Source organism: Xiphophorus maculatus, chromosome 23 (assembly GCF_002775205.1).
Source record: "Xiphophorus maculatus strain JP 163 A chromosome 23, X_maculatus-5.0-male, whole genome shotgun sequence".
Lineage (NCBI taxonomy): Eukaryota > Metazoa > Chordata > Actinopteri > Cyprinodontiformes > Poeciliidae > Xiphophorus > Xiphophorus maculatus.
This window is the reverse complement of record NC_036465.1, coordinates 5,340,449-5,354,665: the sequence shown is the minus strand read 5'-3', so window position 1 is coordinate 5,354,665 and position 14,217 is coordinate 5,340,449. Positions and strand designations below refer to the sequence as shown.

Below are 14,217 nucleotides of genomic sequence, written 5' to 3'. Positions count from 1 at the left end.
TTGTTAATGGTAATATTGTCAGCTCTCAATGAGAAACGATTGCTTTCTGGAGGTGTGGTTTCTGTTGAAGTGTTACATATAACCTACTTGCTAACTTTTGGCCGTGACATTTGTAGTGCACCAGTAGGATGTTATGATGTTTACTGGAAACTGCCTGAGCTGTAAACAATTATGGAAACAAGCATCCCTTGTTTACCAAGAAGGATAGACATTCATAAACACAAATCATTAATGTTTCGATTTTAGTTATGATCAAGCTGACCTTAAAAGATTAAATTTGGAAGAAAAACAGGTGTTCATGTAACACAGGCTTTTATTTTGAAGCTGTTGCTGAAAAGCCTGACACTTTTCTCTGCAGAGCAGCTGCTTTAAGAATCAGTGGACCAGTTTGTTTTGGGTTTAAATTCCACCAGGCCTCTCCTTCATGAAAAATGGCTGAATGTAGGCTCCTTCTTCCCCACAAAGACTGGCTAAGAAAGTTGAGACATGTTTCAACAACTCAAAACTTAAAAAAATCAAAACACAATTTGTTTGTTAAACACCTTATAACACTCTTCCAGGTCTTTTGTTTGATTATACACCGAAATAACTCAGATTGCACTGTTCAGCTCAGAGGGCTTTAATGGCAGACAGAAAAATGTTACATGGCATTTATACTTCCAGTAAATCTTCAAGTTTTCAAGTGATTTGCCAGAAATGTCCTAAATTCATATGAAAACATTCACATTTCTTTGCACTGAGCAAGTTTTCTTACTGTCATCTTTGGAGTTCTGTTTTGAACAAATGAAAAATTAAGGGATCAAAACCTTATTTTAAGATGAGGAGTTCCTGTCCAGCTGTTACAAAACATCTGTGACGGAAAACTGAAGCTAAAACATTTCTCTGTCTAATAAAGAACTTTAGTCCCACAGGATACATTAAAATGCCATAAGCTGTTAGATTTTAATGATACAAAAACTTAAAAAAAAAACGAAAAAAAAAACTGTACACTTTTTTTTTAAATGAACTACTTTTCTATTATTCTGAGTGTAAAAGGCTGATGGTTCTCCTATACATCAAAGTCCATTTGATCCTGGGAAGGATTCACCAGAGTGAAAAAACAAAAAATAAACAAAAAGAATGAAAGAAAAGAGAATGTCCAGGTTCCTCTCCTGAGGATGCTTCAGGGTCTCCAGAGTTTCAGCAAGCCATCCTCGCTGTAAGTGGCGATCAGGTTCTGGTGGGGGTGATGGGCGATGCCAATCACATCTTTCTCGTGAACCTGAAGAAGAAAGCAGCAGAACCAGTCACCTGGAGCAGAACTTCACTGTTGTGCTAAAGGTAAAACTGGGTTCCTACTCAGTTTTCATTTCAACTTAGCAGTGGTCAAAAAGAAGCTGCAAAAACTACAGACGTCAAAGAAGAACAGATTATGGTTGGTTTCTTTCCAGATCTGAGTTGCAGATCCTCTTCTTCCTAGAATTTTTTTCTTATTATCCAGTTCTAATGTTAAAGGTTGTTTACTAAATTAAAAATTACTGGTCTTTGAGTGGGTGATCTTGCATTATTAAGCTATTTTCAATATATTACTTGAAAATAGATTTAAAACAACATTATTGTTTATTACTATAATTACTGAGAATTTGTCATCCAGCAAAATTTGTTACTGTGACAGGCCTAGATGGGGGAAGGTGTCTCCTTTTGTTTGTCTATAGAGTTTTGGAAGCGCTGACTGGGTAAAATCCTTGTAATTTTGGCTTTGCTTCACCCTGAAGAAACAGCTTCAGTTTGTTGTAAATAAATTCTGAAGTAATATCCGGATTTGATTTGAGGAAGAGGTCCGGATTTTATCTTTTTTTTACATGCAGTTGGGTTACCTAGGTTGGCCATAATACAGGTGGATATAGATGGATAGAAGAACAACAGGATTGACACAAGACTTGAAAAGACATGAAGATACAAAGAAAAGGCATAACTTTATGACTAGTGGCACAACTTCATTAATATATATACACCCAAGAAACTTGAGAGAAAATCTGTTGCTTTTCAGTCAGTGTTGCAGAACAAAATAAAGTATCAATGTGGTAGATAAGAAAAAGCTAACACTACAGCAAATATCTGCACAGTTATTTAAAAAAAATTAGGAAAAATGTTCTGATCAAAGCATTATAGTTTCAGTAAATTATACATTTTAAAAACAAAGCATGGATGTCAGGATTTCTGCACACAGTTAACTATATTATTAAAGCTACTTTTAAAAATAAAAGTAGAGCAGCAAAGCAAGTGGGGAAATTTGTTTAAAGGCAATCCATAAATAACAATAAGCTTAATTTTGAAAATCACTGATTAAGATGCAACCTTGAGTATTAATCAGTTTGTGTTTGCATCCTGCAGGTTTACGTTCTCACCATCAGTACCTGTGTGGATATTTGCCTGACAAATACTGCACCACAAACGGTGCAGAGGGTGTGCTGTGATATTTTTGGACTCTTTGATCTGTGTTTGCGTGCAGCATCGTACCGTCAGTGTTCTCTCCAGTTTGCCTGTGACGGTGCTGAAGCAGTAGAGCACAAAGTCTTCACCTACGCAGTATATCCACTCGCCGCGGGGCGACAGAGTGCAGCACACAAAGTCACCGCCTTCCCTTTTACCGGAGCTGAAACTCCTCACAATCTGTATTCAAGAAAAGCAAAGATGCTCACATAAAACGAATATCTAAAAGCTTAAAAAAAAAAAAAATATATATATATATATATATATATATATATATATACATATATATATATATATATATATATAAACTTAAACTTACCTGTCCCTGCATGTTCATGATGACCACTGTATTGGAGCGGTTACACACTACGAAATGCTCAGGGTTCTTGGGCAGCAGGAGGACATTGTTGACGGTGATGTCTGTGCCAGCTGACGTACCAAGAGGCTTAAATGTGCTGCTGCACTCCGTAGTTTTCACGTTCCACACCTGAAAAGAAAACACAAGGAAAGAAGTCGGTATGCTGCAACTGGACTAGATGATTCATGTTAGGATCCCAATAAGTTAAAGAGAAAGTTTGCTGTACTTTTTCAGACTCAAGTTCTCTTTCATGTAGTATTTATTGAAGGAAAGAATATTAACTGTAGGTAAGGATTAATAAATTAATTGTGGTGACTAAACAAAAAAATTAATGGAGGGAAATACACATGGATAGGGAGACAAAATAATAGGTTGATGGAAAATTAAAAGGAGGAGCAAAGTAATGAATAGATTGCTAGAGTGTCAAATAGCTGAATGGTTGAATACACATATTTGGATGAGCATCTTTTAAATAAAAAAAAAAACATAATAAAAAGGTGTCCTAATGGAGCAGAAAACTGATCTGAAAATCTGGATGTACATAAATTCTCCCCATAAATATACAGACCTGGAAAAACAACTTAAATCACTCTTTTTTCTCTTCTTTTCTATAGTTTATAAAATCTTAACTTTTTTCAATATCTTACTTTGACTGTTCCATCTGAGGAAGCACTGATGATGTGATGGCCGTCTGGGGTAAATGTAGCTTCGTTGACAAACGAGGCGTGGCCACGGAACTCCTTCAGTGATTTACCGGATTTCAGTCCATGGATTCTTGTGCAAAACAAAAACACGAAAAATGAAAAGAGTTGAGCATGTGTGTTCAGCAAAGTCTACAAAGCCACTTGAGACTTTAAAAAGCTGCACTTTCAAAAATATTCGGAGTGAAAAAGAGAAGTTTAGATGAGTTTACCTGATTGTCTGATCGAAGGAGGCGCTGAGCAGCTGGCTGGTGTCTTTACAGAAACTCACACAAGTTACTCCTTTGCTGTGGGCGCGCTCGAATCTCCTCAGACACTGACCACTCTGAATCTTCCACACCTACATGCAAGTATACAAAGTATTTAATGATGACTCAAGACAGAGAGAACAGAAAATACTGCTCCATCAGTTTATGTTTTTACAAAATAAATGTATTTTACAATAATCAGGAATGAAATAAGAATGCTGAATGAAAACAGTAAGAGTTAAACTGTGTTTTAAAAACTTCAAAATACAACAGAAACAAAAAGTGACCTTAATCTTTCCATCTTGGGCTCCAGTTGCTAACATCTCAGTGTCTCGACTGAAGCACATACACAGCACAGCATCATCCATCATCATGAAGTTATCTTGAGCCTGATATTTCAGATCCTGGAAAACAGACAAATTAAGTCTTGTCAAACAAATACACAAGTTCACTGCAAAAGCACAACATCTTATCAAGTATTTTCTGTCTAGTTTCTAAGGCAAATATCTTAGTACATTTAAAATAAGACAAAACTAACTTACAAGAAACTTTTCAGCAAGATATAGGAGTTTGTTTTATGTAATTAATTCCTTAATATTAATTTAAAAGTACTCGTTCCACTGGCAGATTCTTTCAATCATAACTAGTACTTGCACTAGAAGCGAGACCAAAAACAGTAAGATTTTGTGTTTTTACCTTCCTGATTTTTCCAGTGGTGAAGTTCCACACTTCAATGAATCCATCCACAGACCCAGTGACCAGGTACTGACCATCAGGGGAGAATCTAGAACACTCCACATGAGATTTCTGTCCAAACTGCAGAGAGAGAAAATGACTTACACCCCAGCTCGGCTAAATGAACAGCTTTGATTAAAGAGTGGCCAAAATAACCCCCTCTGCAGGCCATATTTCTGACAGTGTGGGTACCTTTATGTGCCTGCTCAACTGAGTGGGGAAGCGCTCCTCCTCCACATCTTTCACAGCTGCTTTACCTCTGAACAAGTCGATAGTCATACCAGGCGGCAGGAGACCTTGATGCTGCTGCCACTTCAGAGACTGAAGAAGGAAATTTAAGAGTTGTGAAATGTCAGCAATGTCTGTATATAATGCAAGTTTAAAAGTTTTAAGGTTACTAACCTGTCCCAGCAGAGCCATGAGACGGGAGGGCGGCACCACGCTGACCTCTCCTGCCAGGGCCTGAGCGATGGCGGCGCGCCGCTTCTCTTTACTGCTGCCATCTGGATAAGCCTGTACAGAAACACATCCAAGTAAGTTATAAAGGGAAAATGCTGCAAAATTCCACATTGTGCATTAGTTCTTCAATCAATTTTTAAAGTGCACATATAAAAGCTTAAAAAACACATGTGACAAACTAGGGCTGGGCAATAAATAATTAATATACATCACAATCAATACCAGCAGAAAATGCATCCAACAGGATGTTCAATGATTTTACTGAACTCCAATCCAGAAGCAGAGACCTGACTCGACTTGGAAAACTAAGATCTCCCCCAGATCAGTAAATAGGATTTAATTAGGACACTAAACTAATACCATAACGAAAAAACAATGCTGCATCTGCTGCACATGTTGGACTCACCTCTCTGGGATCGAAGTAGGAGCGAGCCAACAGGTTCTCCAAGTGGATGTATCTCTCTGGCTGCGTCTGTTTGAGCATGATCATGGGATCGGTCTGTCTGAGGAGTGAACGAGCAGCACCGAGCTCTCTCAGCTCAATAAGCTCCAAGACAACCTGGTTAGGAAAAGGATACACAGGTTAATAATAAGCTAATTTTATAAACACATCTAATAAAATAAATGAATTATAACTTGAAGCTAGTCTGCAATAGGTCAAAATGAGCTAGAATAACTATTAAAAACAATATAGTTCTGAAAATGTTGATAGGTAGTAGAATTTAATGTAACAAAAATAACAAATCCAAAACTCACCTGTTCATAAAGATCTATCAAGGTTTTATCTGGTAGCTTGAGGGACTGGATGGCTTGCAGGACGGTATCCCAGTGGCCACTGTTGATGTCCGCCACAAAGCTTTCTATGCTGTCCACTGTGTTTAGAGACACTGTTGTCTCCTCCTGCAACGTGGCCAGGGTTCGGTGCAGATTATTTTCCTTCAAATACTGCATAATCAGACGTACCACGCTGGGAAGACAGAAATTATACTGGTGATACAGCTAATATGAATTCTGAATGTAATAGTTAGATACAATGTGTGCTGTCGCTGTTTTTCATGTTAACAATATAATATTTTACATGATTTATTGTGCACATTTCTTTTTTAATTAAGCCATTTTTTTGACATGCAACTTGTTTGGATATGTAGGTAGCATGCCCAATATTGCAAATCTATCAAATATATGGCGTCACTCATGTTCTTCATTTAATAGGTTCATAAAATCACCAAATATATACTAAAAAAAACGCTTTATTAACAAACCTCCTACGTTAAAACGTCTCCAGAAGGGAGACGTTTCAGATCCTTACAAATTTCTATTTAACAGAATTATGAGGGAACTACGGAGCGCATCAAATTACAAAACAATATGTCTACATATTTAGGTAAAACAGTACATGTTGCATGATAATGTCTTAATTTGCCCAAGTTTGACAGTAATAGCTGAAGGAGCGGAATACTAACTCATGCTAACTTTAGCTTCATTTAGCCTTTTCAAATTAGTTGTGTGGGGGGTAGTATAACTATGAAACAAGTGAGCAGTTTAAAGCCCATTCCTGCACTACAATTAACTAAACATTCTAGTTAGGCAAGCTGATGAGCAGGATATACGTTTAAAGTGCTTGAAATAGTTAGCAAGCTAGCTTTGGATGCTAACATCGGTCGGTGTTCTGCAGCTGAGGATGAGCGAGGCCTCTCCTTAAATATAAATATTTGATATTCAGTTATTATTCCGCAAGTTTTTATCAAACACATGGAAGTTAACGGTTGTTTCAAAGACTACTTACTCTGCAGATTCCACTTCAATAGACATGGTTATTTATTTCGATGAAGCAGCCACAAAACACTCCTACCGCATGAAAAAACACGAAGAAGAGATACGGAAGTGATGGAACGAACTGTGGCTCTTCAAAATAAAAGCTGCAAGCAACGTCGTATTTGTTTGTGTCAAAAAATTATTTAAAAAAAAAAACTATAAAATATTTTTTTATAAACCTTAGGCTGAGATCGGGTGCCAAAAGAGAAATAGAATAATAATTATATTATAAAAAATATATATCGTTGTTGTATGCATTAGGTATGTATCAAATAAACAAAACTATGTTCATAATTGTTTAAAGGTGCTAATCGTTACATAGATGAAAATAGAAATAAACAGAACTAAATGAATTAAGTAATTAAATGTGAATTAATTATCACTTTCATATTTTTTCATAAAATGTCCATCACTTGGTGACGTTAACCTTGGAATACATTACACTTTAGTTTGAAAAAATGTTTTTCAATCGTCGTCCTATACAATTATTTGCACCCCATAGATCAATATGCATCCCTTACTTGAATGTCATGTTTATTTTGTCTTTCCCATTTGAAGGGTAGTTAAGAGAGGTATGCCTCTATGTCGGATCATGTCAGTATAAAATGGAATACTTAAATTTATAATATTGTCAACAATTACTGTGTTACTCAATAAATCTGAAATTAGTTTCGATCTTTCTAAAATGTTCAGTGTGAGACTATACTATTAAAATAAAAGTTGAATTTACAGTATTCTCAGCCTTTATATTGATATTTAGCAGAGTGCTATTATTTAAGGAGCAATTTGGTCTCTGATTTCACTCTTTCTGGTAGCCTTCTAAATAACATCAAAAATTTTATGTATCTATTAAAATAACAGTAACATAGCTTCTATAAGAATACAACTAATTATGTAGCAGCACATTACTCCTGACTCACGTTTACTCAGATCATGAACAAGGTTATTAAACCAGCTGTTATTAATAGACTATACATAAAATATATTTCCTTTAACCTAGAGTTGCTGTACTTTTAGCACGTGTAGCTGTTGTCTTTTTCTTTTATAAAGCACTTGTTTATTTCTCTGCATGATCAACAGGGGCTGCTGTCTGCACAGTTATGACACAAAGGCCCTCTTGACTCCCTTTTCTCTGCCAGTGAAGGTCTTTCAAGGTTATGATGATGCACCACTTCAATCTGCAGGGTTTGATTGTTTTGGGTAATCATGACATAATCCTGCTGTGAGCCCCATCCACATTCGATGTGAATTTGGCAACAAGAACACAGCAGATCCCGCCTGGTTGTATTTGTCTTTGCAGATGGAGAAATATATTGGAAAGTGATGAGGAGCAACAGAGAGGATGGGGAGGGGAGGAGCAATGAGGAGCAGCAAAGTACCATAACACCCCAGTGCCTCAGAATACATTAACATGAAGGCAGAAAAAAATCCATCAATGTATTTTCTGCCCTATTCTCTCATGACAAAGCAGGAGCTGTTTAGAGAATGCTTTCCAATGAGGTAGCTGCCACCGCGCTGGAAGACTGACAGCAGAACAAACGGCTGTAATTTAATCGCTTCATCCTTTGTGGGAAAAAACAAAAGATGATTCTAAATTTATGGCCTTGCCAGTTTTTGACTATAATAAAATCAGATCTTTGCAACATATTTGAATATCATAAGCAGCACAATGAGGAAATGTTCTCACCTGACTGCTAAATTCATGAGTAAAGCAATACATATTATGTGATCTGAGGTGTTGTTGAGTTGACCGCGCAGAAACTTCCTCAACAACAAATCAAAGTGCAGCAGCTTCTTTGAAAGATGAACAGATGAATGAATCAATCGATGGCAGCGCTGCTGCCCGGGCCGGGCAGCAGAAGAGATGGATGAACCTGGGAAGAAGTGAAGGAAATAAAATACATCAACACAAGGTTGCATCTGTTTATAGGTTGTTCAGAATGCATGGGAAAAAATAGCTTTTATGGATTTTACAGATAGTCCCGATTATCAAGGTGAGATAATCAAATCATCTTGCAAATGTGCATCCAATCTTAGCTAACTGTCTTTGTGATTGTTCATTCATTAACTTTTTCCATATATTTTTATGTATTTTATGACTTGTTAAAAACAGATTTATGATTTTTCAAAATAAACTGGCAGATACTACAAAAAATGAAAACAAACCCACATGAGAACATGGGGAATCTTACTCCAAATCATGAATGAGTTTCAACAGAATTTATTATAATGGAGAAAACAGATTAGCACATTTTGCTCATAACAATAAATCTTTGAAGCTTCTTGTCAGATAAAGAGGGGATTACAAGTACAATACTGCTGAAGGAAGAGGATTTGGATATGAATGAGTTGGAACAGGGAAGAATGTTTGCATGTTATTTCATTTGAGCCTTTAATAATTGCTAGAAGTAGCAAGAGAACAACAAAATTTAATAACAAAAGTTGGATAAAGTATTAAAATACACCAGATTTTTGATCCAGAATGTTGATCGATGATTGTGTAATATAATACTGAGGCAAATAACAAGAATATTAGAACACTAATAAATATTGTGAAGTTAATTAAAGATTTCTGTAAGTAGGGACTCTTAACAACCCAATACTGCATAAGTCATGGTTCTTTCATTTCTCTATACTGCTTCAAAGAATACAAACTTTATATATTTTCACAGCAGTGTTGATTCAATTTTTTATTTTGTTCAAAGATAATATCCTTGATGATGATGCAACCTTGAGATATTTTGTAAAATAATCTAAAATGTTTGTTCAAAGAATCCATTTAAAAAGGTTCTTTCATGACCTGTTAAGACATGTAGGTTGTTTCCAGTTATTTATTTTATCTAATAAAAAACTCAAACTATTACATATTTTGAGAGAAATGCATTCATCCTTTAGTGAAAACGCCCAAAGGATTTTCTGAAAGAAATATTGATCAGGACTCCTTTAAGACTCTTATCTCAGTCATGATTCAGATGGTTGAAATACAGATGGAGCAGTAAATCAAAATCTTTCCATTTAGCACTTTCTTTGCAGCTTCAGACTGTGCCACCATGTCTTATTCCATCCACTGGAGAACAAGACACCAAGATATTTGAATTTCTGTTTGAGGCAGAAACTGATTTCTCAGATCTAAAGAAAGAATAGCTCCCATTTTCCAAACCAGTAAGCTTCTGTAAACCATTCGTTTGAAGACACCAACAGATCAAGAGGATACCAAATCAGATTCCCTCCTCTTCATGATTACATCTTGAATTATGATAAAGAGTACCAATAGCAAAGTCAAGCCTTCCCTGGATTTAAGTTTGACTTTAGTTGAGAACTGCAGACATAGCTCTTCTTTGAGAACAATATTTCAGAATTTACAAGATGATTGCAAAATATCTTGTATCTCTTGGTTGACTTTTCCCATTTCTGAAGAACTGTCTGTCTTGACTGTCTTCCACTTACACAGCCTTCTACATTTTTAAACACATCCTTTACAAGAGGGGTATTCAAATCCAGTTCTTGAGGGCTGGTGGTGCAGGACTCTGAACTTAACTACATACTGAAGATGGGATTCAGCCTTTTGATCTAAGCCTCAAGACTGAACCTTAAGGCCTAGATTTGAAAACTTTTCATCTACAATATGTTAAGTACAAGTTCTGACCAAAGTTTAATGAAAAGCAATAAAAAAAACTACTGAAAAAAGTTTTTTTCAGTAGTTTTTAGTAGATCTCTATGAATGTTTAAATGAAAGCCAACCTTGTTCAAAGTCAAAATTCAAGGAAATTCAGGACAGTTCAAAAGAAAAATAATGTTTCACACCAGATTAAACCTTCAATCTGTTTTTCACATCAAAGTTCACTGTCACAATGTGCGGTAATGTGAGGTGAGGCAGACGTTTGGAGACCAAGGTAAGATGAATAATGGTGGTTTTAATGATGAAATCCCAAATAAAACAAACAGTCCAAAACCCAGGCAGCACTGCTCAGCAGAAACCAGGGCTTAACACAGGTAGTGCTGGGTGAACAAATGGACATCCAGACAGAGACAGCACGATGACACTAAATGAGATGAGGACCCAACGAGGAACAAGGAACACAGGTGGGGTTAAATACACAGGGAGTAATCAAGGAAACGAGACACAGCAGGGAGCAATCAAAGGGTAAGACAGGACAACAGGGAGACTCAGAGACAGAAACTCGAAATAAATACACAGAAAAACACAGAACATAACATTAACATTTTTGATCTGAGTTAAAAGTGCATCACATTACAAATCATAAATTCTTAATTATCTGTCTTCATGAATCCTAGCTCCTTTGTTTCATTTTATTAATGAAATGTGAGCTTTATGTGATCTTAATCTCAATAAAAGTGCACTTTGCTGCAAACATTACGGAGACTTCATTATTTAAACAAGTAATCTTACAGGAATGTATCTCAAGAAAAATTTTTAAGCATCTCAGATTTAATTTTGTTATGCCAGATAAAGTTAGGAGCAAATATCCTTCTGTAATAATAAAACTGGAGGTACATTTCATTGACATGCCCAGAAACTCGTCCGTAACATTTGTTTACATTATTGCATTTTGTTTCGTTGTGGTTCAGTGAAGTTTGAATTTTATTTTTATTGGCTTTTCCAAAAACATGTTTTTCTACTAGGGCATTTTCCAGATGGAAGGGCTACACAGAACTAGTTATAAAGAACAAAATACGTAACCCACACTTTTTGTTTTTGTGCCACAGAAGGTCTCAGAGATAAAAAAAAAAGCCCATATTTGAGCTGCTGAAGGAAGATGCAAAAACAATGAAATCATGACTTGAGCTGCCGATTGAAAATCTGATTGGTTGGGCTTGAAGGCAAACATATACACCCTCTCTCATGATTTATTTATATTTCCATTTCTATCATGATTCTGTAATGTGAACTTATATAGTGCATACAAGTTAAATTTTTATGTCTTTTCAGTACTCATTCCATAACTCAGAAACCAGCTCCTGCAGAAACCCACTGAAATCTGAATGAAAAGTATATGCTTCTAATAACAAAGAATTGCTGCTTTGTAGGGTTTTGTTTGAGTCTTTTTGAGAGCTTTGCTCTTGAGTGTACCTGGAAAATACAAAGAACATGAGTCCATTGATTTGTTGCTAAGCTTCTTGTAGCTACGTGCTAATGGCTGATTTCTGCTCCAGTCAGTCAGCCCTTGAGTCACAAGTGGCAGTTTGTAGAGGCAATCAGGCAGTTAGTGTACGAAAGACGTAGATCTATAAACATAGAGCCGGTGGAGGGACGAGTTGTAAATCTTGATTTTCCCACAGGGAGTTCTTCACCGAGGTTTAAGCATCTGTCATAATGACATCCATTATTCCCAGTGGATCAATAGGAAAGCCAAAATTAAACTCTAAGACAGGAATAGTTAAACTGTATGTTCAAAAATTCAAATCTGGATTGTGGATGAGGTAAAGACTGCAACTATGGAGGGATACAAGGGACACAATTTAAGAAATGTACCACCAAATATATTGAGCTAAATAAATAAGGTTAATTCTGCTTCTAGGATCTGTTTTAGGTGCTGTTTTGTCTATTTTTACAACAAAGTTGGATATTTTTGATAAGTTAGTATAAAAAACTATTTAAATCTTGAAATAGGACTACTGATTATTTTCAGTTAATGTTTTAAGGGTCTTCAACAATTCGGCTAAACTGCTTTTGACCCATTTGTTTATTTTCATGGTGTTTCTGACATTGTTTGAAATGCTAATATTTGGGGGGAATTGGTTCTGCCATTGGTATAATTTTGACTGTATGTAAATATTTGATCTTCATTTATTATTATAATTTATTTATTTATACAATGAATTTTTTACAACTTAAATCAAGTTTATTGTTCTGCCTGTTTATTCACAACAAGCTGACATAACTAATCTAATGCATGTAGACTCCACCATATAAGGGAAACATGTATGATTGGAATGTAAGAGCAGCACAAATAATTTCTTAATATTGATGGAAAAAATATTACTTCCTCTGGCAGTTTATCTAACTTATAACACTGGGAAAATACTTTGCCAATGGAAATAATAATAATTAAGGGAAATAATTTGCTATTGGAGTTTCAAAATCAATATCAAAGGAATTATTTACTTAAAACAAACTCCAATATCTTGCTGAGAAGTTACTTATGAGTTAGTTTTGTCTTATTTCAAGTGTACCAAGACATTTGCAGCAGAAACTTGACCAAAAATACTTGGCAAGATTTTGTGTTTTTACAGTGTACACTTATCATCTAAATCCTCTGAAGCAGAGCCAGAAAAAGAAGCAATCCTGCATCTCAGGAATTCATTGGAATGAAGGCGAACAAACCCACACAAAGACGCTTAGCAGGGTTTTTTCATCCCACATGAAGCTTGCATTGAGGCGAGATAAATTGTAGGTCATCAAGGTGATAAAGCATGGAGCTTGAAATGGGATTGTGGCTGTAAGGCAGAGTACCAAGCAGCTCACATGTGAACTGATATATGTCAGTGCAGAGCAGTCTGGATAAGAGAGATATGCAGCAGCAGGGCATGTCTCCACCAGTGACAATGTAAACAGAAGCAAGCCACTCACTGAGTGAATGCTGCTGCCTCTGCTCAGCTGAATAGCTCCAGCGTCTGTTGTCTGCTGCTACAGAGGAAAAGCCGCTGACACAAGTGGATAGTTCTGAGAGGGCTAAGCTTTCTCTTTTAACTGACAGGCCTATCTTGTTCCACTTTTTACTCGTTCCAGTATCTGCTCTCATGTAAATCTACAACCTGAGGCCTCTTGTTTGTCAGCTCATTTAACTACCCACTGCAGAGCTTTTTGGAGGTTTCGGAAACATACAGGGCATTTGTGCAACCAATAAAGCAATTCAAAAGAGGGTTTTGAGGTTACTTTTGTAGGTTTTGGGTTGCAATGCTCATTTTGAGTTTTTCAATTGTTCAGTTACATCAAATCAAATTGCAAAGAGGAAAATGAACATAGAAGCTTTTTGAAAAGTAGAGCTGCATTGCAAAAACAGAAAATTTTACCAGGTATCTTGGTCTAGTTTCTTGTGCAAATGTTAGTACATTAGAAATAAGACAAAACTAACTTACAAATAACTTCTCAGTAACCTATAGGAGCTTGTTTTAAGTCAATAATTCCTTATTTCACTTATGAGACATTTTTCCCATCATAAGTAAAATAAATGAATATTTATATTATATATTTTTATAATGAATATTAAAGAATTATTTCCTTAAAACAAGCTCCTATATATCTTGCTGAAAGGTTGCTTGTAAGTTAGTGTTGTCTTTTCTCGAGTACACTAAGATATTTGCACTAGAAATCAGAACAAAAATACTTGTTAAGATTTTCTGTTTTTGCAGCATGGTACTCAGAAAAGCTTTGGATGTCTTAACAAATTATAATTACTTGGATAAA

At 35.9% G+C, this 14,217-nt stretch overlaps 1 protein-coding gene across 2 annotated transcripts; it reads right to left on the bottom strand.

The window, feature by feature from the left end:
- Positions 1-603: 603 nt before the first annotated feature.
- On the bottom strand, positions 604-6,849 carry LOC102223743 (WD40 repeat-containing protein SMU1). Of its 2 annotated transcripts, XM_005808615.3 has the most exons (12): positions 6,760-6,849; positions 5,730-5,940; positions 5,380-5,532; positions 4,917-5,027; positions 4,707-4,835; positions 4,476-4,595; positions 4,067-4,183; positions 3,744-3,871; positions 3,478-3,604; positions 2,792-2,959; positions 2,500-2,652; positions 604-1,261 (listed from the first exon to the last, which is right to left on the bottom strand). In XM_005808615.3, the coding sequence occupies exons 1-12, from the start codon at positions 6,783-6,785 to the stop codon at positions 1,163-1,165; spliced, it is 1,542 nt and encodes a 513-aa protein (XP_005808672.1). In that variant the 5' UTR covers positions 6,786-6,849; the 3' UTR covers positions 604-1,162. The 2 variants fall into 2 exon arrangements, with proteins under 2 accessions (XP_005808672.1, XP_014327836.1); XM_014472350.2 differs by having other exon boundaries at positions 4,707-5,027.
- Between the last annotated feature and the right edge of the window lie 7,368 nt (positions 6,850-14,217).

Bases quoted from the DNA above. Each gene is read 5' to 3' on its own strand.
- LOC102223743 (XM_014472350.2), bottom strand. From the start codon at position 6,785: ATGTCTATTGAAGTGGAATCTGCAGA. The intron at 3,872-4,066 runs GTCACTTTTTGT...ACTTGCATGTAG, and splicing joins CCCAAGATGGAAAGATTAAG to GTGTGGAAGATTCAGAGTGG. The intron at 2,653-2,791 runs GTAAGTTTAAGT...TCTTGAATACAG, and splicing joins TCATGAACATGCAGGGACAG to ATTGTGAGGAGTTTCAGCTC.